The sequence below is a fragment of the Pelodiscus sinensis genome, unplaced genomic scaffold, assembly GCF_049634645.1.
Source record: "Pelodiscus sinensis isolate JC-2024 unplaced genomic scaffold, ASM4963464v1 ctg53, whole genome shotgun sequence".
Lineage (NCBI taxonomy): Eukaryota > Metazoa > Chordata > Testudines > Trionychidae > Pelodiscus > Pelodiscus sinensis.
In genome coordinates this window covers 628,618-652,792 of record NW_027465900.1, presented here as the reverse complement: position 1 = coordinate 652,792, position 24,175 = coordinate 628,618, and the positions used below count along the sequence as shown (strand labels likewise).

Below are 24,175 nucleotides of genomic sequence, written 5' to 3'. Positions count from 1 at the left end.
TTGCACAAATACTTTTAACGGAAGAGTTTTTCCGTTAAAAGTATTTGTGCAAGAGAGAGTCTACACTGGCATGTGCCTTTGCGCAAAAGCATCCGTGCCAGTGTAGACGCTCTCTTGCGCAAGAAAGCGCCGATGGCCATTTTAGCCATTGGGCTTTCTTGCGCAAGAAATTGATGTTACCTGTCTACACTGGCTTCTTGCGCAGGAGAGCTTATCCCTGAGCGGGAGCGTCAGAGTATTTGCGCAAGGACCACTGATTTTGTACATTGCAACGTCAGTGTTCTTGCGCAAATACTCGCGGCCAGTGTGGACAGGCAGCAAGATTTTGCGCAAAATCTTGCCAATGTAGACACAGCCGGAAGGTCAGCAGGACCCTGCTCGAATCAATCAGGGGCATTAGGCCACTGGAAGCAGCTGGAGCCAATGAGGGAAGGTTTCCAGAAGCAAGTGAGTCATCTTAGTCAGAACATCAGGGGCCAATTAAGAAGCAGTTGAGAGTGGTTAAAAAGGCTCCTCTTCTGCTAGCTCAATGTTCATGAGGCACTGAAGCGAAAAGGGCTGAAGGGGCCTGGAGGAACAAGCGCAAGCAGGTACCCGGAGGAAGACCCTGTGGAAAGGTTGGTGCTGGGGAAGGGGTTCAGGGGGGTGTAGCTGTCCCATGGCTGTTACCAGCATCATTACAGGCAGCTGCTAGCACAGGGTCCCTGGGCTGGAACCTGGAGTAGAAGGCGGACCCGGGTTTCCACCAATTCCCCATTTCAGGACAAGGAAGAGACTGACTTTGGTCCAAGGGTTTGCCCTCCCCTGTATCCCAGGGAGGGGCCCGGGGCCCCAGGCTGGCAGGTGCTGAGATGAGCTCACCAGCCGGCGAGCAGCGTGCAGCCTGCTCGGGGGTGAGGAGGTGCCGGTGACACGCCCTGCCCTGCTGCCAACCATGCCCTGCCAGTGGCCTGTGTGCTCGGAGCTCAGACCCCCTGTGGCTCCAGGCACCTGCCCTGCCCCCCAGGGCCCTCGAACAGGCTCTCCGTGAGGCAGCTGCCCCCTTGGCCAAAGGCAGAGAATGATGCAATCCCCCGTAGGCAGCAGGAGTCCTGTCGTGGCGGCCAAGGACAGTCCCTCTGCCCGCATAGGCAGGCTGAGGACTCTCCGGCCTTCATCCGGCGCAGCGGATGGCCCAGGGGCTGAATGGGCAGCCGGTAAAGCCAAGGGCCCTGGGGGTGGGGAGTTCTTCCCTTCAGGGCAGGGTGGCTGGGCTGGGTGGTGCTGGAGAGGTGAGCGCCGGGGCTCGGCGGCTCGGGGCCAGGGTGCGGGGCTCGGCGGCTCGGGGCCAGGGTGCGGGGCTCGGCGGCTCGGGGCCAGGGTGCGGGGCTCGGCGGCTCGGGGCCAGGGTGTGGGGCCAGGGTGCGGGGCTCGGCGGCTCGGGGCCAGGGTGCGGGGCCAGGGTCCGGGGCTCGGCGGCTCGGGGCCAGGGTGCGGGGCCAGGGTCCGGGGCTCGGCGGCTCGGGGCCAGGGTGTGGGGCTCGGCGGCTCGGGGCCAGGGTCCGGGGCCAGGGTGTGGGGCTCGGCGGCTCGGGGCCAGGGTCCGGGGCCAGGGTGCGGGGCTCGGCGGCTCGGGGCCAGGGTCCGGGGCTCGGCGGCTCGGGGCCAGGGTCCGGGGCTCGGCGGTCCGGGGCTCGGCGGCACGGGGCCAGGGTGCGGGGCTCAGCGGCACGGGGCCAGGGTCCGGGGCTCGGCGGCTCGGGGCCAGGGTCCGGGGCCAGGGTCCGGGGCTCGGCGGCTCGGGGCCAGGGTCCGGGGCTCAGCGATCCTGCTTGCACAGAGGCTGCTCGATTCCTGCCTGGTCTGTAACAAGGATGCTGGTTCCTGTGGGCCGCTGGCAGGGCACCGGGGCCAATTAGCGGGAATGTGGCGAGCGATGTCTCCCTACACGTTCGGGACGTACCGGTTCTGCTGCAAGCCCAGCCACCCCAGCCTGGCGGCTGCCCCGGGCGCTGGCTCCAGCTCTGTGCTGCAGCGGAGGGAAATGCGGGAGCTGAGCACTGGGGATGGGACAGGAAGGCCGGATGCGGTTCCTCACTCGGCAAAACTTCCCCGGACTCTGGCAGAGGCGCCGGGGGGGCGTTTGAAGCAGACGGCCGGGAAAGCCCGAGGGGGTTTGAGGTCAAGTCTCCCGCAAATCCGGGGAACTTTCCAGGCTGCTCTGCGCTTCCCTCCCGGCTCCTAGCGCGGGACCTGCCGGGAGCGGGGGGGCTGCGGAGCACGCGCCGTCCCAGTCGAAGTGTGGCTGTTTGGCAGGCGGGGGGACGCTGCGGCTTGGCCGCCCCCTCTGGTCCCGGAGCGGGGAGACCGGCGGATGCTGACCCAGAGCGGGGCAGTTTGGTTTGGCCGCCTGGGGCGCTCCAGGGTGGGCGGGGGGCGGCGGCTGCTGCCCACGGGGCACACGAGACGGCCCGGGCCTGGGTCTTGCTGGGACCCCAGGCCGAGGCCGGAGGCGCTCTAGGGAGCAGCGCCCGGGTGGCTGCAGGACGCGATGCAGCGGGCGCGGGGGGGGGGACGCTGCTCAGACGTGCCCGGCGGGGGCAGCTTCCCGTGGCCTGGCCCCAGCGAGCCGGGGGCGGGCCGGGGCTCGGCGGGTCTCGGGAGGGCGGCCCGGCCCGGCCGAGAGGAGGCAGCAGGAGGCGCTGGGCAGCGAGGGGGGAGCAGCCGCGGGGCAGGCCCGAGCGGAGGGGTTGGGACGGGAAGGTGAACGAGGAGGAGCGCGGCTGCCGGGGGCTGGCTGCGGCCGGAGCGAGGTGCCGCTCTCGCCCCGCCCGGCGCACAGCGAAGCGCTCTGCGGGTCGCCCCGCGCCAGGTGAGCGGCTCGGCGCCTGGACAGCGCGGCCGGGGCTGCCCGGGGGCCGCCGCTCGGGGATGGGGGCGCGTGTCCTTCTCCCCGGCCCCGCCCTGACTCGCCCTGGCCCCCGCGCACCCGGGGCTGCCGGTTCCCCGCGGGACACGAGCGGTGCCGGCGTCTCCAGAGCCCCGTGTGCGCGGCGACTGCGCCCCGCCACGGGGCCTTTCCGCGCCAGCGCCCCCGCAGCCGGGCCGCCCCACTCGGCAGGTGCTGGGAGCCAAAGGAGCTTTCAGAAAGAGACTTCTTCCTCCTAGAAAGAGGGTTGTGAATGTCGGAAAACCCCCTGCTCTTTCGATCGTGATCGCAGTGTGGACCTAACTCAGGTTTTGTCAGAATGGCCATTTTTCTGACACAACTCTGTAGTGTAGACATAGGTGTGGGTAGAGAGGGGGGGGGGGAGAGCTCTTATTGACCTACCTTCTGTTGGGGAGGGAGACCAGCTTTCGAGCTGCACAGTGCTGGGTAAGCTTCAAGGCTGGTCTCTCGCCAACAGAAGTTGGTCCCACAAAAGATATTCCCAGGCCCACCTTGTGTCGCCACTATGCTGAGACGCACCTGGCTACAGGCAGCTAGGACCCAAACTGACCAAATGCTCACCAGGCTGTCCTGGTGCTCGCAAGGCAGGTGAAATCTGCTTCGCTGGGGTAGCTGGCTCTGCGCCTTAACTATTATTCCGCCTGGTTTATTTTGCAGGTTTCTCCGGTGCAAATATTTTCCCAGCGCGCTCCAACTTCCCCGTGGGAAGCGTTGAGGTTTTCCCCACAAATGGACGCCCGGGGGATTTGGGCTGTCCTCCTAGCCCTAGCATGGCTCGGCAAACGTTCCTCCGCACACCAGACATCAGGTAAAACAAGGATTACACGGGGCAGAGGTGGGCGTTCGAGAGAGGCTGGTCTCAGTGGTGACAGAACGAGGAGCAATGGGCTCAAGTTGCATTGGGGGAGGTCTAGGTTGGAGATGAGGGAAAGTTTTCCCTCAGGAGGGTGGGAAAGCGCTGGGCTGGGTTCCCTAGGGAGGGGTGGAATCTCCATCCCTAGAGGTGTTTAAGTCCTGGCTTGACAAAGCCCTGGCTGGGTTGGTTGAGTTGGGATTGGTCCTGCTTTGGGCAGGGGGCTGGACTTGATGACTCCTGAGGTCTCTGCCCACCCTGGGATTCTATTGTCTAACGCTCGCTTCAGATTAAACAATGGGCAGAACTTACCACACTATCTACAGAGCACAGCAAGGGCCCGCGAGGGCCAGTCAGTCTCCCCACTGTCAAGAGGCCGGATTTGCTGTGTCTACATTATGATGACAATTATCAGAGAGGTGGCCTGTTGCTCCGAGCCACACCGTAATCGCAGCCGTCTGGCTCCCTGCTGAGCCTGGGCCATCCACACCGGGCTGCTCACAGACCTTGCGCTGAGCTGGGAAAAAATGGGGCCCGACGGCATTTATGGGGTTTTGGGGCCTTGGCTACAATAAGCCAGTCCTCTGCGAGCCGTTCTCCGGCAGACTCCCCCAGGGAGCACTTGGACTCTGATTTAGGAAGTCGTCTTCCATTAAAAGAGGCAGCTGCAGGCAGCTTTCCTAAGGCCGCGTGGAAATGGGAAGCATATGTGAATTTTGGCTGAGAGCAGGGAAGGCACAGAAGCCTGGGACCCGCAGGAAAGCGATCTTTAAACACTGCACTGAACCCCATCTGTCGGCCCAGGCAACGGTGAATAATCGCTGTCATGTGACCGCATCGGCACAAACCCCAATTCTCCAAATTGTAATCCCGGGTCTCCAAACAGTGCGTAGAGGGAAAAAGAAAACCCCTTAGATGATGCGAAATCGACTCGGGACTGATCGAGGAAAGATAAGTGGCAATGAAACATACAAAGCCAAAGAACTGGGAATGGCCTTTTTAAAAAATACGCAATGTGTCTGCAAGGCACTCTGCCGTGTTCCGGTACGGCAGCGACTGTCATGTAGCACGTGCTGGACATTTGTAAGTTGGCGTGAAAACAAGCCTAGAAGTGCTTCTGTGTGATGGACAGTGCCCAAAATAAGAGATGATTTTGGTTTGTATCCTAGGCTGCCCCGGGGGGTACGGTTCTCCATCCCCGTGCTCCACAGAAATCTAACAGGCTGAATTGAATATTTAAGGAGAGATGGGCTTCTTGTCTGTGACTTTGGGTAGCTACTGCATGTTCTCCTAAAAGGGGGAAAAACCACTGTAAGAACGGCCAGACTGGGTCAGACCAACGGTCCATCTAGTCGGCCGACAGTGGCCAGTGCCAGGTGCCCCAGAGGGAGGGAACACAACAGGGAATCATCACGTGATCCTGCTCTTGTCGCCCATTTCCAGCCTCTGACAAACAGAGGCTAGGGACACCTTCCCTACATATCTTAGCCATTGATGGACCTAACCTCCATGAATTTATCTAGCTCTCTTTGAAGCCTGTTAAAGTCCTGGTCTTCACCACATCCTCTGGCAAGGAGTTCCACAGGTTGACTCTGTGCTGGTGACCCCTAGTTCTTATATTGTGGGAATAAATAAATATTTTTCCTTATTCACTTTCTCCGCACCTGTCATGATTTTATAGATACTGTCACATCTCCTCTTAGTCTCCTCTTTTCTAAGGTGAAAAGTCCCAGACTTTTCCATCTCTCTTCATATGGTCCCTGTTCCAAACCCCTTCTCACTTGTGTTGCCCTTCTCTGAACCGTTTGCAATGCCAATATATCTTTTTTGAGATGAGGCGCCCACACCTACACACAGTATTCAAGCTGTGGGTGCACCATGGATTCAGAGGCAGCTGACTTGTGATGGTTCTGCTAGCTCTGTCCTTTGAAATTGCAAGCGCTGACTGCAACGGAAAAGCGGAGCTGTGATGTTGCACAACAAAGTTCGGAAGCCAAAGCAGGCAGGGGAGTGGGGTTCCTGCACGTCCAAAGTGGCTTTCCCGGCTGTGTTGGCGTGTGCAGGGAGGGAGTCGGGGGCGGGCGCGTGAGACGTCGCCTTTTCCCCGGGAGCAGCGTTAGGAACCTAGAGCCTGGCCAAGGTCCAGCTGTCCCGGGCAGCCTCACCATTCCAGTGGCTCCGACATTCCTGCTCACCTGTTCTGCACTGACCGTCCTTAGACACTTGGACCCGCGCCTGGGAAATTCCTGCTTCTCCGGCCGGCAGCTGCGGTTTTATAGTGGGGTCGTGACCTCGGAGCAAAGCATTTTGAGACTCTGTGGCTACAAGGCGACGTCTCCAAGCACGATGCCGGTTTGGGCTTTTTCTGTCTCTAAAGCCGCTTGCTTTACCCAACGGCTTTTTCTCTTTCAGTCGAGCGTCCCTGCAATCTTCAGATAATCGACCCTGGGCTCCTAGGCTTTCTCCATCTCGAATGGCTGCCGCCGCCTTCCCTGCCCACGCTGGACCAGTGCACAGTCAAGTACAAGTTAAAGTACCGCAGCACGGGGGACGCAGACTGGCAGGTAAGGCAAAGTGCCGGCGCGACGGAGCACGTTGCTCCTGCTTCGTTCCCTCTGCTGCTGCCGCTTCTGGGAGTGTTCATGACACCGAGCTGGTGAAACCGTTAAAGCCGCTTCCTTTGACACGGTCAAACGTTAGACCGACAAGATGAATGGCGCAGACAAGCGGGTCTGGGAACAGGCTGGGAAATATGCGAACCGCTCAATAACGGCAGCCATGGCGCGGATTCAGGGCCTGCAGCCACCGTCACTTTCACTTCGCATTCAGTCCCACGACACTCAAGCGTTTCTTTCGCCCAGGGTGGTGGGTTTTGGTTGCCACTGACACCGGGCTGAGGAACCTTTTTTGGGTCGGGGGCCGCTGCCCCCCAGCACAGTCAGTCGGGGGCTGCACAACACGCCACCCCTCCCTGACGTGGCCCCTGACTGAGGAGGAGAAAGAGCCCCCTCACCCCCACGTTTTCCTTGCACAGGACGCAGGCGAGCCGATTTTGTGCGCTCCAGTCCCATGGGGAGGCAGCAGAGGCTGGAGTGCCAGGCTGGGCACTCAGCGCCGTAGGGCCATTTCCAACACCCCCCGAGGACAAGGGGCATCTCCCCAGTGCCCTCGGGGCTCACAGAGAACAGCCACGAGGGGAGAGCCAGAACGTGGACTCGCAGAGGGCAGCCAAATGCATGGGGACCAGCCTGGCTCACCCTGGGCGTGGACAGTGGCGTCTACACTGGGCACACTCTGTCATGCTGCCTTGAGCTGGTAGGCCACAGACTTGGCTGGCTGACGCGTCACAGGAGAAGAGGGAAGGGCGCTTTTAACCACTCCCCCAGGAGAGCAGGAATTAAATGGGTCGGGAAAGGGAAAATCTGCGGTCCCTCGTGTCTGGGTTTCTCTGCTTTGGTTGGAGGAAGTCAAAACTTCCGTGCTGTAGGGACATCGGAGGGTGCTCGTTTTTCTACCGTTATTTTAGCAGCTGCTCAAAAAAAAAAGTATCAAAATAGGAATCGTTGTTGATAAAGGCCATCATTCCTTCCATTAGCATGGGCGATGGGGAAGAAATAACGAGACAGCCTAGGCAATCAGAAGCCGGCTCAGATGAGGCAGCAAAAATATTTTGTAAAACGCAGCCCAGGAAGACAAACAGCAGCAACACATGAAATACTCAGCGTCCTGCCAAAAGTTTTGATCTGGGCAAGGCTTGTTAACTAAATTACTGTCCCGGGAGCCCAGCGCGCACATGAGCTGAAAGACGGAATCCCAGAACCAGAGGGCTTCTAAAAAGGCCATAAGTGTCCGAGCATCTCGCAGAAGCGAAATTAGCTGGAGATGCTTGTTGGAAACACATGGTTCTTTTGTTATTCACAAGCGGTGAGTGTGCATGTCCATTACAGGGGGGAAGGGGAGTCAGGAATCTGGCGATGTTCTCTCTTCCCTTTTTTCTGTGAATAAATCCCCCTCCTTTCATTTGAATCCTTCTCTATTTCACCTCCCTGTTTAAGCCCTGGCTTGCTTTTTGTTTTTTTTAACCAAGTTGAGAGCTGGTTTGATGGATTTTCATGTTCAGCAAATATTGTAAAAGCATCAAAAAAGTGCAAGATCGGATGGGAACTAAATCCTAGCTTCCTCGCATGGTCAAGCATTAACTAGGTCTATCTTCCTGACCTAGGCTCTGTCTACACTTCTAAGTCAGCAGCGTGTTAACACGGCAGGGTGGTCCCAGACCCAGCCCTGGGGGAGAGATCTCCCAGCGCTCTAAGTAAACCACTTCCATGAGGGGAGTAGCTCATAGTGCTGGGATCCTGTTTACACTGACGCTTTGCAGCTTAGAAAAGAGGAGGCTAACGGGGGGATATGCTAGAGGTCTATAAAACCATGACTGGTGTGGAGAAAGCAAATAAGGAAAAGGTATTGACTGGTTTCCATAACATAAGAACTAGGGGTCACCAAATTAAACTAATAGGTAGCAGGTTTTTTTTTAAAAAAAAAAAGGAAGTACTACTTCACCCAGTGCACGATCAACCTGTGGAACTCCTTGCCACAGGATGTTGTGAAGACTAGCACTTAAACTGAGTTCAAAAATGAATTAGCTAGGTTCATGGAGGTTAGGCCCATCAACGGTTATTAGCGAGGTTGGTAGGAATGGTGTCCCGGGACTCTGTTTGTCTGGAAATGGGTGACGGGATTACCGGATGTGTTCCCTCCCTCTGGGGCATCTGTCAGTGGCCGCTGTCGGCGACAGGACACTGGGCTGGATGCGTCTCTGGTCTGACCCAGTGTGGCCGTTCTTGTGCTGTAACTCGCTGTGCCGTGTGTGTTTCGGAGCCGCACAGGCAGGACAGGGCAATGCAGACGAGCGCAGAGGGAGGTTGGTTGCACTCTGCCACGTGAAGATTGAGAGAGAAGGGAAGGGGGGTGGGTGATTCATCTCCTTTCTGCTGGGTGGTGCGAGGTCCATCAGGCCGCACAAGCGCTAGCCATAGCATCTCCGTTCCACTCTGCGCCCCGCCCTGGCAAACGGCCCCCGTGGCCGTGAGACCCTTACAAAGGGGGCAACGGGCCCTGGGGGCTTGAGGGCAGACGCCTTCCTTCTGGGCAGGTGGGTCCGCCCTTGTCGACTCCCCTGCAGTAGCTGGTGCTGGCTACTGTGAGACAGGACACGTGGGCTAGGCCGTGGGGTGACTGGCGGGGTTTCGTTAGGGTGCCTTGGAGGAAAGCCACAGCCTCAGAGCAGGGGTGGGCAATCCTTTCTGAACGGGGGGGCACTTCATGAATTTCAGGAGTGATTGTGGGCCACCCCAGAAGGGGCGGGGCCTTAGGGGCGGGGCCAGGAGACTGCTCCCCTGCCCACAGACCCTGATTGGCCGGGGGAGCGGGAGAAGCGGGTGAAATCTTTACCCTCCCGCTCCCACCCTGCCGCCCACCCCTGGCAAGGGGGAGGAGACTTCACGTACTTGCCCCGCCCCCAGATCTTGATTGGCCTGGGGGGGGAGAGGGGCTGCGGGTTGGATCAAAGGGCTTGGCGGGCCTGATCCGGCCCACAGAGGCTGACTTGCCCCCCTCTGGCTACCTCTGCCTTGGAGGGAGGTGCAGAAATCTGAACTGGTGGGTGCTGGGTAAGTGCTGGGTTGTGCAAATTCGGTAGAAATGGGAAAGATCTGTAGTGTGTGTGTGTGTGTGTGTGTGTGTGTGTGTGTGTGTGTGTGTGTGTGTGACTTTGTACAGTGCAGAGAACAAGCAAACTGCTGTCGGTCTGAGGCCCAGCAGCTTTGTGCGATGTCGTGTCTCCTCCCAGGTTGTTTTTACGAAGCGATTGAAATTCGGGGGCAGCTTCGACCTCGGCAGGGGCGCGGAAGCCCGGGTGCAGACGCTGCTGTCGGGCCGCTGTGTGAATGGCTCCGAGGTGCAGAGCGACTGGACTCACGCCACCTTCCCGGCGGCAGCCCACGGTGAGGAGCCGGCTGCTGTTCCACGCGCCCCCTTCCCCGCCGCCGACTTCCCTGGCAAACTGGGGAGCCCGGCCGGCCGGCGCCGCGCCCACGACACTGCTGTCCCCGTGCGGCTCCATCGCCAGAGGCGCAGCCGAGCCTGGCGGGGGCTAGATGCAGAACCCGTTCCATGGTTTAGCTGAGCAAACTGTGACTGGCTATGGAAGGGTTGTGGACTTAGGGCGGGGGGGGAGAACCGAAGGTCTGGGGGCGGCTCCCAGCTGGCCTGGAGCCGGCCCCTGAGGCTAAGGGCTCCCCCTCCGCCGTCACACCATGGGGCTGGAGCACACAGCGTCTACTAGCTTGCCCCCCCCCCCCCCCCGCCCCGGCTCTGGTGTGGGAGGGGCATGTGGGGGAGGGTCTTGGCCCCCCAGGATCTCGTGTGTTACGGCCCCGAGCCTGCTCCCCGCGGGCCTGGGTCAGTTGGCACCGGTCACCCGCCGGTGTTGTCGCAGTGTAGACACGTCCCTGACCGCCCGGCTCCCCGTGCCTGTGCCCTGCTAGCAACCCCTGGCTCCACCTCCCTGCCCACACGCGGGCCTGTCCACACCCTGCCGCCGGAGAGCCCTGCCTGGCAGCGTGTCCGGCGGGGTGACCAGCGGCGCTACCTTCCCCTCCGCCTCTCGAGCCCCTTTGCAACCGGCTGCAGGCGGGAGAGGTCTGGGACACGCACCCAGCCGGGCCCTGCTGCCTCCTGCACCGAAATCCGCCCAAAGGCAGCAAGGGCCCGCGGTCTCTGCTGAGCAGTGCGCCAGGGCGGCTGCCCACCCTCACGCTGCCGCGAGCTCCGGGGAGATGGGGCTGGGCTGCCCAGGCTCGCCGCAAGGGAGCGTTTGGGGAGCCAGGCCGCCCCGCGGGCACTCGCCCTGGTGTTCCCGTGGTTGCATGTTTCCCTCGGTCGGGACGGCCCGGGGAAGGGCGGGGCTGTCCCTCGGCTCCGCCCACTAACCCGCTCGCCTTTCCTTTTCCGTGACCAGGGGACCCGGAGTCACAGATCCGCGACTTCCACTGTGTGTATCACAACTGGGAGCAGCTCACGTGCACGTGGCGGCCGGGCCCGCTGGCTCCCCCCGGGGCTCGCTACCAGCTGTACTATTGGTACGTAGCAGCGCACCGGGCGGCAGGCCCTCGGGACACAGTGCGCTAGAATCCCAGCCGCTGCAGGCCTGGCTTTGGGGCTGGCGTCTCCATTCCGCCACCCGCGAGACGGGGAGCAAAGCTGGGGGGGAAGGGGTCTGCAAACAGCCTCCGTCTCACAAATCCAGCAGAGACACGCCCGAGCCGAAGGCGAGATTGGAGCGCCCCAAACGCCGGAGCTGGAGCCGCAGTTTGCAGCTTGGTGCCTGCTCTCTAAACTTGCCTGCCCCAGGGTCTGACTATCCCCGAGCACTCAGTGTCTGGGGCTGGATTCTGCGGCTCGAGCCCGTCTCTACAGCCGCATTGCTGCCCTGCCGCGAGCGCAGGATAGCCCCATGGGGACACGTTCCTCCTGCCGCTGCCCCGCACCCGCCTGGCGAGAGCCTGGAGAGGCCCAGCTGCCATGCTCGTGGTGCCTGAGGCTGAGTTCTGGGGAGGAGGGGGAAGGGTCTGGCCATGTCTCCACACCCTGCAGAGCCCCGTCCTCAACGTCAGGGAGGGCGTCCTCCGCGGAGAGCAGTGCACGCATGGCCCGAGGCTCCCCGTGTGGGTTTCGAACTACCGCGGCCCAGAGAGCACTTCCTGGTTTGAATCAGCTGGCGATCAGAATAGCATGCGGGCGAGATTATGCTAATGAAGCGTGGGATATTTAAATCCCCGCTTCATTAGCAATTTTGGTCGCCTACATTTGCATCCCTAGTTCGAACTAGGGTGCAAGTGTAGACGTACCCTAACAGAGTTTAAAAAAGAGCTAGATCATTTCCTGGAGGTTAGGTCCATAAAAGGCTATTAGCCAGGGGATAAAATGGTGTCCCTGGTCTCTGTTTGTCAGAGGCTGGAGAGGGATGGCAGGAGACAAATCACTTTATCATTGTCTTCGGTCCACCCTCTCTGGGGCACCTGGTGCTGGCCACTGTGGGCAGACAGGACACTGGGCTAGATGGACCTTTGGTCTGACCCAGTACGGCCGTTCTTATGCCCCACTTCCCCGGGCTCTGAGCATGTGAGAGCGAAGGGGATTCCTCCATTAGCCCTGCTGGTGGAGGGGGACTTTGTAACCCTGGGATGAATCCCCGCGGGTGATGCCGGTTCACTAGTGTGTCTCCTGCGTGGCGTGGCCGGAAGGAAAGGGCATCCGGTCCTCTGCAGCTTAGGGCTACTGGAGTGACGGGATTGTCCAGGTTTTCCAGGAGCCTGGCCTCCGGGCACGGGCGCTTGGCCATCTTCCTGCTCCACGCGGCCTCGTCGCGAGAGAACGTTCCGGCTGTGTGGCTCCACCGCAGCCTCCGTGTTCTCGCACGACGCCGAATGGCGCCACAGCCGCACCCCAAAGGACGCCCGTCCGCTGCCTGGTCGGGTAACCTGGACATGCCTCTTTCCTAGAATGCCGCAGGCTTAGTCACACGGCACTGCCTGAGTCAGGTCGCCTTTGTCAACATGTTTTGCATCCGGCTTGTCCTGCGACGTCATACAGGAGCAGATCAAAATACGAGATTTTTCTTCTGCCTCCTTGCCTGACTCATGAGCTAGCTGCAATTGTTCATCGGACCCCTTCTCCAACAGGAAATGAAACAATTTCTTTCTCTGTTCCAAATGACTGTTCACTCTCCCCAGCCAGGGAACACAGAGGGCTGTGTTTAGTTCGGGGGGCGGGGGGGGATTGTATGATCATTACTATTGATTCACTCTGAGTAACGATGGAAGAGGGCTTCTTAGTGTACGGTGGGATCGACCTCTCACGTACTTCACTGACTCATTGGCTCGTGACTCTGCCTCAGTGACCTGCCAGACCTTTCTGCAGAATGGGCAGCTGAGCAAATGTGTCCCAAGCCCCCGATTGCAGTGCGGCGTGTCACAGCATGTCCCTCCCTTGGGCCCAGGTACGAAGGTCTGGCGCAGGCAGCGCCATGCAGCGACTACATTCAGCAGCATGGAGGAAACGTTGGGTGCAATTTGCAATGCCTGCGGCAGGCGGAATACACCGATTTCAGCATCTGCGTCAACGGCTCTTCGGAGGCCGCTCGGCTGAGACCTGCCTACTTCACGTTCCATCTTCAGAATCTAGGTACCACTGCGTGCCGGCCCATCCCCGTGGCAGGCGGCGGGAGGGGACGTGGGTTCGGACACGGCGGAGGGGAACCGGGGATGGTTTCGTGGCGGTCTGGGGGCAGGTTCCAATGGCTGGTAAGTGTGATGGTAATTAACGAGAGGGCCTACTTACCACAGTCTTCAGCACTTGCCATCTTTAAGCCAGGCCTGGGTGTCCCTGTAAAACATCTGCTCAGCGAGAGGCGGGATTCTCGGGGCGAGGGTCCCTCCCCTGCCCTTCGCAGGAGGCTGCAGGGGCTGCGCGTCATGGTCCCTTCTGGCTGTCTCAGCGCTGCGCAGGAAGCAGAGCAGGAAGGCGTGTGCAGTGTGGGAAACGTGCCGGGCTAATTTACAAAAGAACCAACCCCAGGCCCTCCCACAAGAAGCCAGCTGGTCCTAAGGACCAAGTTCAGTGTCTCGGGAAACACCGGAGGGTGTCTAAACTGGCGTAACGGTCACCCCCAGGTCGCTGGTAGCAGGCGTAAGTCACCTGGACTCTGCCCCAGCCCTCTGGATTTGGTCCGAAATGTGCTACAGGGTGTCTCAGGTGTTTCCGAGGCGTCCGAATGGCCGGATTAAGGGAGAATTTTGTAATCCTAGAAAGAAACAGATGGGAGAAAGCGGGACCTGCAGCTACGGGGGCAGGTCATAGGACATGGCTTTGTCCCTCTTTTGTCCAGCGACCGAGTCGCTAGCTGGTCCTTCACGCTGAGTATCACGGGGCAGCCGGACGTCCGTGCCGGCGGGAGCAAGGACTCCGCTCTGCAGCAGCAGCTAGTACTTGATGTGGCTCGTTACTGATGATGTGATTTAATGAGCCGCCGCTGGAATTGAGACGCTACTCTGGGCCGTACTACGAGCTCATTCAGAAAGTGCAGGGACCTTTCCGCTTTTTGTTAAAAGCAGGAGAAAGACCGTAGGACGCAGTGTAGTGGTTGCTGTAGATCTTTGGGCTGAATCGTCAGCAAGGGTAAAGGGAGTCGCACCCCGGGGACCGCAAACAGGAGTGTGCATGACAGACAGCAACTAGACCGGAGTACAGCATCTTCTCCGCTGCCTCTTTGTACGGAAATCAGAGCAGGCTATGCTCCCTTGCTTTCCCATGAATATGTTGGTCCGGGGGACAGGCTGGCACATGCTTCCCATCACTTTGGGCCAGTCACTGAATATTAGAATGGGACAGATGTTTTGGCCAAAATAGCTTCATGCTAAAAAAAAAATGCAATTTCCGGTTGTCAGAAACATTTTGCAATTGTGTTTGAATTTTCCAAATGACTTTGTTTTGGGGTTGTTGGGTTTTTTTGTTTTTGTTTTTGAAGGGAGGAGGAGGGTTCTAAAACAATCTAACCCTCTCCCCCCCCCCCCCCAGCACTTTCAAAATGAAACGGTTTGTTGTTTTTTCCAAAGGAAGTGACTTTTGGTTTTGAAATTTTCTTTAATGTCTTAACAAATTAAAAACTCGCCAGACTGGCTTGAGAACTAAAAGAAACCTCTCAACCCAAAACAAACTGTATCCTTTGCTTTGTTGAACGTTTTCTGGTTCAAGCTGGGCTGAATTGTTTTTTAAACCGATGGAAAGCTGAGAGATCCGATACTCTCTCCCCTGCACGCTCCAGCCCTGAAGCCCGGTTTGCCAACCGTGAAGTGGGGTGATGAGTTCTCTCCCCCCCCCCCCCCAAAGGGTGTCATGAGGATGAACTCCTCACAGTGTACGCGAATGCCAGCCAGTATCTTACAGGTGGCGGGGACGTATTGGAATATAGGCCCTAGAATAGCGCAAGGGGCTGGAAAGTTTGATTCACCAGTTTACAGATCACTTTGGTAGTTAGCGCTGTTTCTGTGGGGACATCTGGACTCGGTTTACCTCTTCAGCGCTAACAGCTCTTCTGATGGATATGCTGCGGGGCTTGGACACTCGGGCCTTACCCCATTCATGGCCCATCTCAGTTTCCCTGTCCTGGGACACTTGGAGCTGTACGTTTCATGCTTTCAGCTATTTACATTGCAGATTTCATGGTGTTGCAGACCAGGCAGGGGGTGGGGAGTCGCCAGGCTATTGTGTGGGTGGTATTGTCACCCGGCCGTCTGCACTGCAGGTGTCCTAGGCAGGGGCAGGCTCGGCCTCCCCAACCTGCCTCAGCTGGCCCTGCCCTGCCCAGGCCTGCTGGCCGGCTCTCCGGGGCTCCAGGCTGTGCCGCCCGCTAGCTCTGGGGTTAGGGGAAGTCGGGGAGGTCCCACCCCGGGGCAGGGAGGAGCCCCTCCCCCCCAAGGAGCGATGGTTCCCCGGCAAGGCCTGATCGCGTCTCTGCCCTTTGCAGTCAAGCCGTCTCCGCCCGAGCAGCTCTCGGTGTCCGTGTCTGCCCACAAGGAGGTCCACGTGGAGTGGCGCCCCCCCACCGGGGCCGCCCCCCCGCAGTGCCTGGACTACGAGGTGCAGCTGGCAGGAGAGGCCGGTGGTGCGGAGGCCGCCTGGGCGGTAGGCAACGTGCGCGGGGCGTTGGGAACGCAGCGCTGGCGCCAAGGGCTCTCGTTTCTGAGGCGCGGCGGGCGGCTCGCGAGGAGGCCGGCTGAGGGCGGGGGGCGGCCCTTTGCTGAATGGCGGGACGGCTCCGTGGCTGAGGGAGTGGGGCTGCGTGGGGGCAAAGCCTGACCGGCTGAAGACGGACACGGAGCGAGCCCAGGGGCGGGGCTGGGATCCGACCTCTACAGCTGGATTCCCCCCCCCCTCCCCCCGAGGGAGAGAGTTTTCCCGACATCAGTCGATAGGGCGGGGACCTGATCTACAGCTCGTTGCACGTAACCAACGCCCCGTCTCTCTTCCGCACGGCCGCATGCTCAGCCTGCCGTGGTCCAAGGGGAAACCACCTTTGCCTTCTCCCTGTCCAACGACAGCCACGTGTCGTGTGTCCGCGTCCGGGGGAAGACGAGCATGTTCTGCGCCGACACGGGCTTCTGGAGTGACTGGGCGCACCACTGCATCCACGGTAGGAGCCGGCCCAAGACCCCAGGGCCGTTTCGGCCCCTTCCTGGGCGCGGCGTGGGGCTGCAGGGACTCCAGCGCCGTGCCCGCCGCGCAGTCCCGTTCCACGCGCCAAGGCGCCACGGGGCAGGGGGTGGGGCCTGGGGACACTGCCGGGCTGTGCTGTTGGATCTGCCACTGCGTGGGATGGCTGGCCGTGGGTTAGTGCTGGGTGCAGGGCCAGGCAGCCTCGGGAAGCAGGGAGACTGTGGAGCACCGCGTCCGGGGGGGATTCCTTCTCCACTCACCAGGGAGATCCCTCTGCATGGGCGGCGGGGGAAGGCCCAGCAAGCCCCAGCCCAATCCTTCCTGGCCAGCTGGAGGGCTGGGACTGCCATGCCGCTGCCCCAGCCTTCCCCTGCAGCCATGGCGCGTGGGCATGTCTATGGAGGCAATGCCTTCCCTCGCCACCCGTGTCCCTTTGTACCACCCAGCTACTCGCATGGAAGGAAAAGGGCAACACACATGCGGAGGGGTTTGGAACGGGTCCCACATGAGGGGAGATTAAAGCGACTGGGACTTTTCAGCTTGGAAAAGAGGAGACTGAGGGGGGATAGGAGAGAGGTCTGTAAAATCATGAGTGGTTGGAGAAAGTGAAAAAGGAAAAGTTATTTACTTGTTCCCGTAATATAAGAACTAGGGCTCACCAAATGAAATTAATGGGCAGCAAGTTTAAAACAAACAAAAGGAAGTTTTTCTTCATGCAGCGCACAGGCAACCTGTGGAACTCCCTGCCTGAGGATGTGGTGAAGGCTAGAACTTTAACAGGGTTCAAAAAGGAGCTAGATAGGTTCATGGAGGTTAGGTCCATCAATGGCTGTTAGCCAGGATGAGTAGGGATAGGGCCCCTGGCCTCTGTTTGTCTGGAAATGGACGACAGGGGAGGGATCACGTAAGGATTCCCTATTTCTGTTCTGGGGCACCTGGCATTGGCCCCTGTGGGCAGACAGGATACGGGGCTGGATGGACCTTTGGTCTCACCCAGTCTGGCTGCTCGGATGTTCTTATGCTCGTGTCAGGAGAGAGGTTTGCTGACAGAGGACGATATTCTGGTGGGAACTGGGGAGAAGAGGCCCCCCCGCTCTGCGAAGGAGCAGATCCTCTTCCCGGCTGGGTCAGAGCAATGGCACTTCTGGAGCCCCCACCCCCGAGCACACCCGGCAAGAGATCAGTCAGCGCTGTGACACACCACTTCTGGGAAGCAGCAGCCGGGCCTTGGTTTCATTAGCGCTCACAGCTGCCTTTGGAGCGAGCGCAGGGCGTGTGGCCGTGCCAAGACCAAGCTGTCTAGGGCAGAGTCGGAGCGCGCCCGGCGGGAATAGTTGGCTCTGATCGGGCCCTCCCAGCCGGTTGTGTTCCGCGGAACAGGCGGGTCATCCTGTGTCATGCTGCGCACGGCCGTGGTGGTGAGAAGTCAGCGCCCCTGCCCGTGGGGTGTGGCCTTGGGGGGTCAAGGGGCAGCCTCTGAGCTACACCCACGGGGGGAGGAAGAAGCCAGCGAAACCAGGGGGGTCGCTAGGAGCCCTCCCTTCCTTCTCGTCTGTTTCAGAGCCAGCCCCTGCAGTGCCGCATGGCTGTGAGCTCTGGGGGCCGAGGAGTGCTGGGGGCACTAGGAGCAGCTCCTTGGACCAGCATCCCTCCCCCAAACCCCCGTTGTGTCTTCCCGTGAAGGACCGGGCGAGGCGGAGGAAGGGAAGGGGGGCTGCACAGGTTGCAGGACGCGGTGGCCACTCCTATGCTTGTCTTACCTGGCTAAAAGCGGGGGGGAATGGTGCTAGGGGGCCTTTCAGGACTGAATTTACAGTCGGTCTCCTTACGTTCATTCTTTTAGTTGTTTAGAGCCCTGACTACAAAAAGCAGTTCAGTGCCCGGCACAGCCCATGGTTGGGGGGAAGGGTTGTGTTACAAGGAGGGCCCCAGCTGTGCCACAAGCATCCTGCGTGTTCTCGGGCAAGTCCCTTAACTCCTCTGGGCCTCCTGGAAAGTGGGAGACTGGCATTTCTGCCTGCCAGCGGGTTTTGCGGGAGGCATTTCCTCTCCATGTCAGTCTGGAAAGCTTAACACAACCGTGAAACTTAAATTCCCTTGGTAAATGCACATTGCCAGCCCAACTCACTTGTGCTGACTTCAGTCTAAAATAACCCCCCAGACTCACCAGCATCAGTGAGCTGCGAACTGGGCCCGCAGCCTCGAGGGGTCCCTCTCGCCGTGAAGGGCAGAGGCAAATCTTAGGTCAGCCAAGAGCAGCACCAGGTGCACGGCTGGACATAGTGTGTCTCTCCCGAAGCTATTTGCAAGCATGGGCAGCCAGGGCAGGTTTACCGGTGCACTAGCAATAGGATGGGGAAAAGGGATTTCGTCCATGGCTCCAGCTGTTTCACAGTGCAGTGCAATTATTACTGACAGGAGCAATTGCTTTATTTCTTTGTGGTTTGTTTTCAGTGTCAAGCAAAGATGAAAACCAGCTGATCATCCTCACTGCAGTCGTCTTAAGTTTCCTGGCTCTCTGCATAGGATGCGTATTCGCCGCACAGCTCAAGAATCGGTAAGTGCTAAGACACCTTGTGAGCGACAGGTGTCTGTAGCCTTTCCAGACTGTTCAGTGCGAAATGGTACAAATGCCAGACTCTGCTGCCATTGGCAGGGACCTGGGAGCAGAGTTTGAGCCCCAGACTGACACTAAACAGTATAGCTATGTCTAGACTCGTATGATTTTCCGCAAATGCTTTTAACGGAAAAGTTTTTTCCGTTAAAAGCATTTGCAGAAAGGAGCATCTAGATTGGCAGGACGCTTTTCTGAAAAAGCACTTTTTGCGGAAAAGCGTACGTGCCAATCTAGACGCGGTTTTGCGCAAGAAAGCAAAAATGGCAATCGGGGCTTTTTTGCACAAAACAATACCGTGTTGTCTACACTGGCCCTCTTGTGCAAAAGCATTTGCGCAAGAGGGCTTTTGCCCGAACGGGAGCAGCATCGCATTTCCGCAAGAACACTGATGATCTGACATGAGATTGGCTGCTTGAATTTCCACAAGAACACTGACAGTGTAGACAGCTGGCAAGTTTTTCCGCAAAAGCAACTGCTTGTGTGGAAAAACTTGCGAGTCTAGATGCTGCCTATTGTCTCTCATACTAGCGATGACTAATAAGGTTAATATCATATTCAGCATCACCGCTAAGCAACTGCGGCTGCTATTCTACATAATCAGACAGCTCTTTCTGACACAAATGCCAAAATAAGAGTGACCATTTTGGGGTCAACTTCATAACATAAAACGTATTTGAAGGCCCCTACTCCTAAGCGTCTAGGCCAAATTCAGGTGATGCGCGTTACACTTCTGCTACCCCAGAGTGATTGTCAGTTGTTTCCCTCGATTCCAAAGAAGTCCCTTCCAACGTACACCTGTGTAACTCCAGCGTCTCTCCCCAAAGCCACCGGGTGATCTTGTCCTACTTGTACTGGGACTATGTCTTCACTCCGAGGTGCCCCCCACTCTTTTGATGCCCAAATCTCTGTAACATGCCTTGCTGGGTAGACATTTCCCCGTATGAATGGCTGCTCAGAGGGAAGCAATATGGTAAATGCACTGGCCACAGCCTCGTTACTTAATTAAATGTAGGATCTGCATGAGGCCAACTAACCAGGACAGGAGGCCTATGTTCGGAATCACCTTTTCTCTAGGACCCCAATCTCAAAGCATGTGGCTAGGCTTTTGTTGTGTTACCTACGCAGGTGTCAATGCAGAAGAAGAGTTAGCGATAGAAATGTTGACGCTCTAATACAAGAGGAATTGAAGCCTATGAAATAGATCAATTCTTTGCCTGTTCTGGAGTGTATACATACATGCATGTTGATATTTGGTTTATTTGCCTTTTGTATTTTCAAGAAAAAAAGGAGAGAAAAATACATCACCTCCGTCTCCATATTTGGGATAATCCCTGGGTAGGATGAGTCCAGAGATGCCCTGTGAGATGCCAGGGGAAGTCGGTGCGGCATTATGCACATGCTATTGACGTCCGTCATAAAGACCTAGGCCAACTCCAGGCTCCTGGCATTCTTGGCCAGTTCCACATCCCAGTGGGTTGCTCAGGCTGGAAATGGCATTGCTGGCCAGCTGGTGTCCCTTGGATCGCCCTCCGCGTCTCATCCCAAGCACAGACGAGAAATCTGAACTTCTTAACAAGCCTTTTCTCCTCCCTCCTGCACCACTGGGCTTCTAGAGCCCCAAAGCACACAGGTCAGAGACGTGTATGCACAGATGCCGGAATCATTACTTTTCTAACAGGACAGGAGCAACAGAGGAGGCAGTGGGGACGGGGTGAACAATACCGAGAGGTCTGCTCTGCGTGTGAATGGAAACGCCGTTACCATGATGGGAACGCAGTGGCAGAGCAAGATTGTAGTCACCTGCCCAGGCCGGCTGCTAGAGGCTATGGTCCACATTCAGCTCACCACCCCAGGGTATTTCCCTGAAGGCGCCTTGTCCACCTTCATTCAGCCCACTGTTAATTTCTCAACATTAATTACTGCCTGTATTTAATTATGCCAGCTGCCATGCCGCAGTCCTTTGGGAACGTGGATCGGTGAGACTTTTGCAGGAAATGGCTGAGCTTACAAATGCAGGGAATGGCAGATGGCTCATGGGAGGAAGAAATCCGAAGGATGTGCTGTCTGGGGTTGTCTTGCGGGGCTTGGATATGGCAAACACGGCTTTGCAAAGCACCCAGAGGTTTCTGGATCTGCAAGACCCTGACGCAAAGGAATAGCCAGCAGATGAAACGGCGAGTGGTCCTGCAGCACCGTAGATAGATGGGATCATGAGCTTTCGCGGGCAAAGCCCACTTCCTCGGGTGAGCCGGAGTGGAGAAAACCGTGTGAGCCACTTTCAGCCAAGCTTGTGGACTAGAAAGAGCCCAGCGTGGATAAGGGATAAATAGCCTCACCGGAGCTGATCATGTCCTGCAGGAAAACTGCTCACCAGTCGTTCTTGAGCTGCTGCAGTGAGCGTCCTTTGCAGGTGTGTGCACTTTTCACCACTAACCCAGTGAGCCATGGCTGGGGAGAGGGACCTTTGCGTGAGTCGCTGATGAGTCCAACAGCTGCCTTCTTCCATTTGGAGAATACTGTTGTACCATGGGCAAAGGGGACCCTGCGCCCTCCGTGCCCCGGGGCAAAGCGCAGGTGGGGGATGGGGCAGGCTTGCTTTGTAACTCGGTGGGTTGGGCCTCCCGCACTGTCAGAGGAGGGAACTGTCCTAGGTTTGCAGGTTAACACAGACCCAAGGCAAGGGCATTAAGCTTATCAGAAGCACACGGGATTTTTTCAGGGGAAAAGGCAACGTGCCACATTTATTGACTGCTACACGCACACACACACACACACTGCTCCACATTATGCTCTCTCTCTCTCACACACACACACACACACACACACACACACACACACACACACACACACACTCTGCTCCACGTTGCTCACATTAACACACTGGCCAGGCAATTTAAATGTGAGGGGGAGGAGCAGGGGCTTCTCTCGGTCCAGACCCACACTCTGATGTTGACAAGACAAGACCTGGAGATTCGTGCAAGACGTCCCATCTTTTCTAGGACTCTTCTCCCATTCTGGTCCATGCATTTTGCTTCATCAGCGCTTACTCCATTACCATCCGTTCTGCTTAATATCTGTTTATCTGGGAGTTCTTCTTTACTCTGACATCAGGAAGTTGGTGTCTCCTTCCCAGTGTTGTTTCCAGGCTGTCTTGTTTGTAACAGCGCTTGCTTCTTAACACCCCAAGGCCTTCCACCTGTCCTCCATCAGTCTGCTTTGTATTAGGCCCAATTTATGGTACCTTGATGCCTCTGAGTCTTCCAGCCCCCTCCCCTCTTCCACTGTTGGGCCTCCAAACGCTCACAGTCCCCTCACTCCCCCTGCCCAGGAACCACACAGCCATTGAACACATGGGACAAGGGAGACGACTGTCCACACAAAGGTATCAATCCAGTTCCGAACACAAAGCTTCGATTGTACAAACTTTTAATTGATTCCTTATATTTTCTTTCTAAGACCGTCTATATTCTAATTACGCCTAACAGCAACAGTGTGCTCAGGCTGACTCACATGGGGCCTGCTGATCGCTGTGGCTATATCTACACTCGCGGCTTCTTGCGCAAGTAATATGCAAATGAGGCTAAGCGTGGAATATCACCGAGCCTCATTTGCATACCTAATGAGCCACCATTTTTTTTCAGAAGAGGCTCTTGCGGAAGAAGGAGCATCTACACTGCCCCTTCTTGCGCAAGAAAAATCCCCTTGCGTAACGCCGTTCTTCCTGAAAAGTAATAGGTGTAACGGCGTTACGCAAGGGGGGTTTTCTTGCGCAAGAAGGGGCAGTGTAGACACTCCTTCTTGTGCAAGAGCCTCTTCTGGAAAAAAAAAAAGGTGGCTCATTAGGTATGCACATGAGGCTCGGCGATATTCCACGCTTAGCCTCATTCGCGTATTACGTGCGCAGGAAGCCGTTTCCTGATGCATCGTTAAGGGCCTAGAAGGCTGTTCTACCAGCGAAGGGGGGCTGGCAGCGTTAGGTGTGTAACAATCCTTCTCACACTATCCGTTAAGCACGGCACAGAAACCATTATCAAACGGCGTGGTCTACAAGGGCTGCGAAATCCGAAATAACCGGAGCAGAGACTGACGGCCCCAGTCCACCGCCAGGACTGTTTGGAGCTGGACGTTGCGAAAATGCCCAGGCAGAGGGCGCAGAGCCCAGGAATGCTCTCGGGAACGGTGATCGGAAAGCACCCTGGCTCGTTCCCACTCCCCTCTGATTTTCCGATGGCAGACGTGCCCTGGGGCTTGCTGAACACGTGCCTCACGCCGCCTGAGGGGGTGGGCCCGGGTGCCCAGTTAGTGCACGTCAGCCAGGTGTGCGTGCAGGCGAGGGTCCCGGGGTGCAGATCTAATGCACGTGCAAATGAGCGGCGGACTTGCCCGTGCAGCAGGGAAAGGCGCCGTGTCTAATACGCCATTTTGAGACACACGGCCAACGGCCATGGCGCACGCAGGCCGCGTCAGGCCAGAGTGCCCAGCCTTGCTGCAGGAGCAGCCTGCAGGACCCTCCCCCCGATGGTGCCACCTGCTAGAAGGCTGCTGCAGGTGCTCCCTGGACTCTGCCTCGGGAGTGCCCCAAATGAGAACAAGCGGGGAGCCCCCGGCGAGGCAAAATCTCTGGGTAAAGCGGCAGGCGCGGCAGAGCCTGACACACGGCGCCTGGCTGCGCCGCCAGCTGCGAACGTCAACGAGGGGCCGTTGGCTTGGCCAGTGGGGGGGCGGCTCCCCGGTGCCGTGGGCTGCACGAAGCCGAGGGCGAGGCTGTTGGAACACTGCCGCTTCCTGCCCACAGCTCAGGCGGGGTCACTGGCAAAGGGCGGCCCACAGAGCAGGCGACTACGGGTCCTGTCTGTATCTGAGAGCTGGGGCCGGGGAGGCTGGGGACTTGCCAGAGGAAGTGGCTAGTGTTGGATTATCGGCTGACAAGCCTGGGCTTTGTGGCAGGGGTGGTGTGTACTTGTGATTCCCCCCCCCCCCCCACACACACACCTCCCCCCACACTCACGTGGCCCTGTGTGACGGCTCGTTGGGGTTCCCCCGTCTCCTGCACCCCCGTAATGGCACGGACAGACTCCCCCAGCCAGTAGAACAGAGGGAGTTTATTGCTTCTCCAGGATGCAGCACAGCACAGATGTCATCTGGTTACAGGGCAGGCCTAGGATGCCTCAGCCCCCCCTTGAGATGGGGGAGCCTGGGCCCCTAAATTCCAGCCTCTTGCTTAGGCTGCTTCTTCCATGATCCCGGACAGAAACTACAGACTGTCCCTTCCAGCCCTGCCCCCGTCCTTTGTTCCTCTCCCTGGGAGGTAACCGGTCGGACAGGCACCTCCCTGTCCCGTCAGCTACTCTGCTGGGCCGTGGTACAGGCAGCAGCCAGTGGGGGTCACCCACAGCCCCAGCCTAGCAACCAGCAAGGTACCCCCACTACACCACACCCTGTCATTATAAGCAATGAGAGTGGCTGGTTGGGTGAGCCCCAAATAGCCCCCCAGCTGGTGTGA

General features: G+C 58.2%; 1 protein-coding gene across 4 annotated transcripts; it reads left to right on the top strand.

Annotated features, from left to right (window-relative positions):
• Positions 1-459: 459 nt before the first annotated feature.
• LOC142824383 (interleukin-13 receptor subunit alpha-2-like) lies at positions 460-21,871 on the top strand. 4 transcript variants are annotated; one of them, XM_075916239.1, is made up of 10 exons: positions 460-617; positions 3,587-3,737; positions 6,195-6,346; positions 9,631-9,784; positions 10,801-10,921; positions 12,841-13,025; positions 15,367-15,524; positions 15,888-16,032; positions 18,510-18,612; positions 19,952-21,871. In XM_075916239.1, the coding sequence occupies exons 2-10, from the start codon at positions 3,659-3,661 to the stop codon at positions 19,998-20,000; spliced, it is 1,146 nt and encodes a 381-aa protein (XP_075772354.1). In that variant the 5' UTR covers positions 460-617; positions 3,587-3,658; the 3' UTR covers positions 20,001-21,871. The 4 variants fall into 4 exon arrangements, with proteins under 4 accessions (XP_075772354.1, XP_075772353.1, XP_075772356.1 ...); XM_075916238.1 differs by lacking the exon at positions 460-617 and adding an exon at positions 896-1,196; XM_075916241.1 differs by lacking the exon at positions 460-617 and adding an exon at positions 1,747-1,840.
• The last annotated feature ends 2,304 nt before the right edge of the window (positions 21,872-24,175 follow it).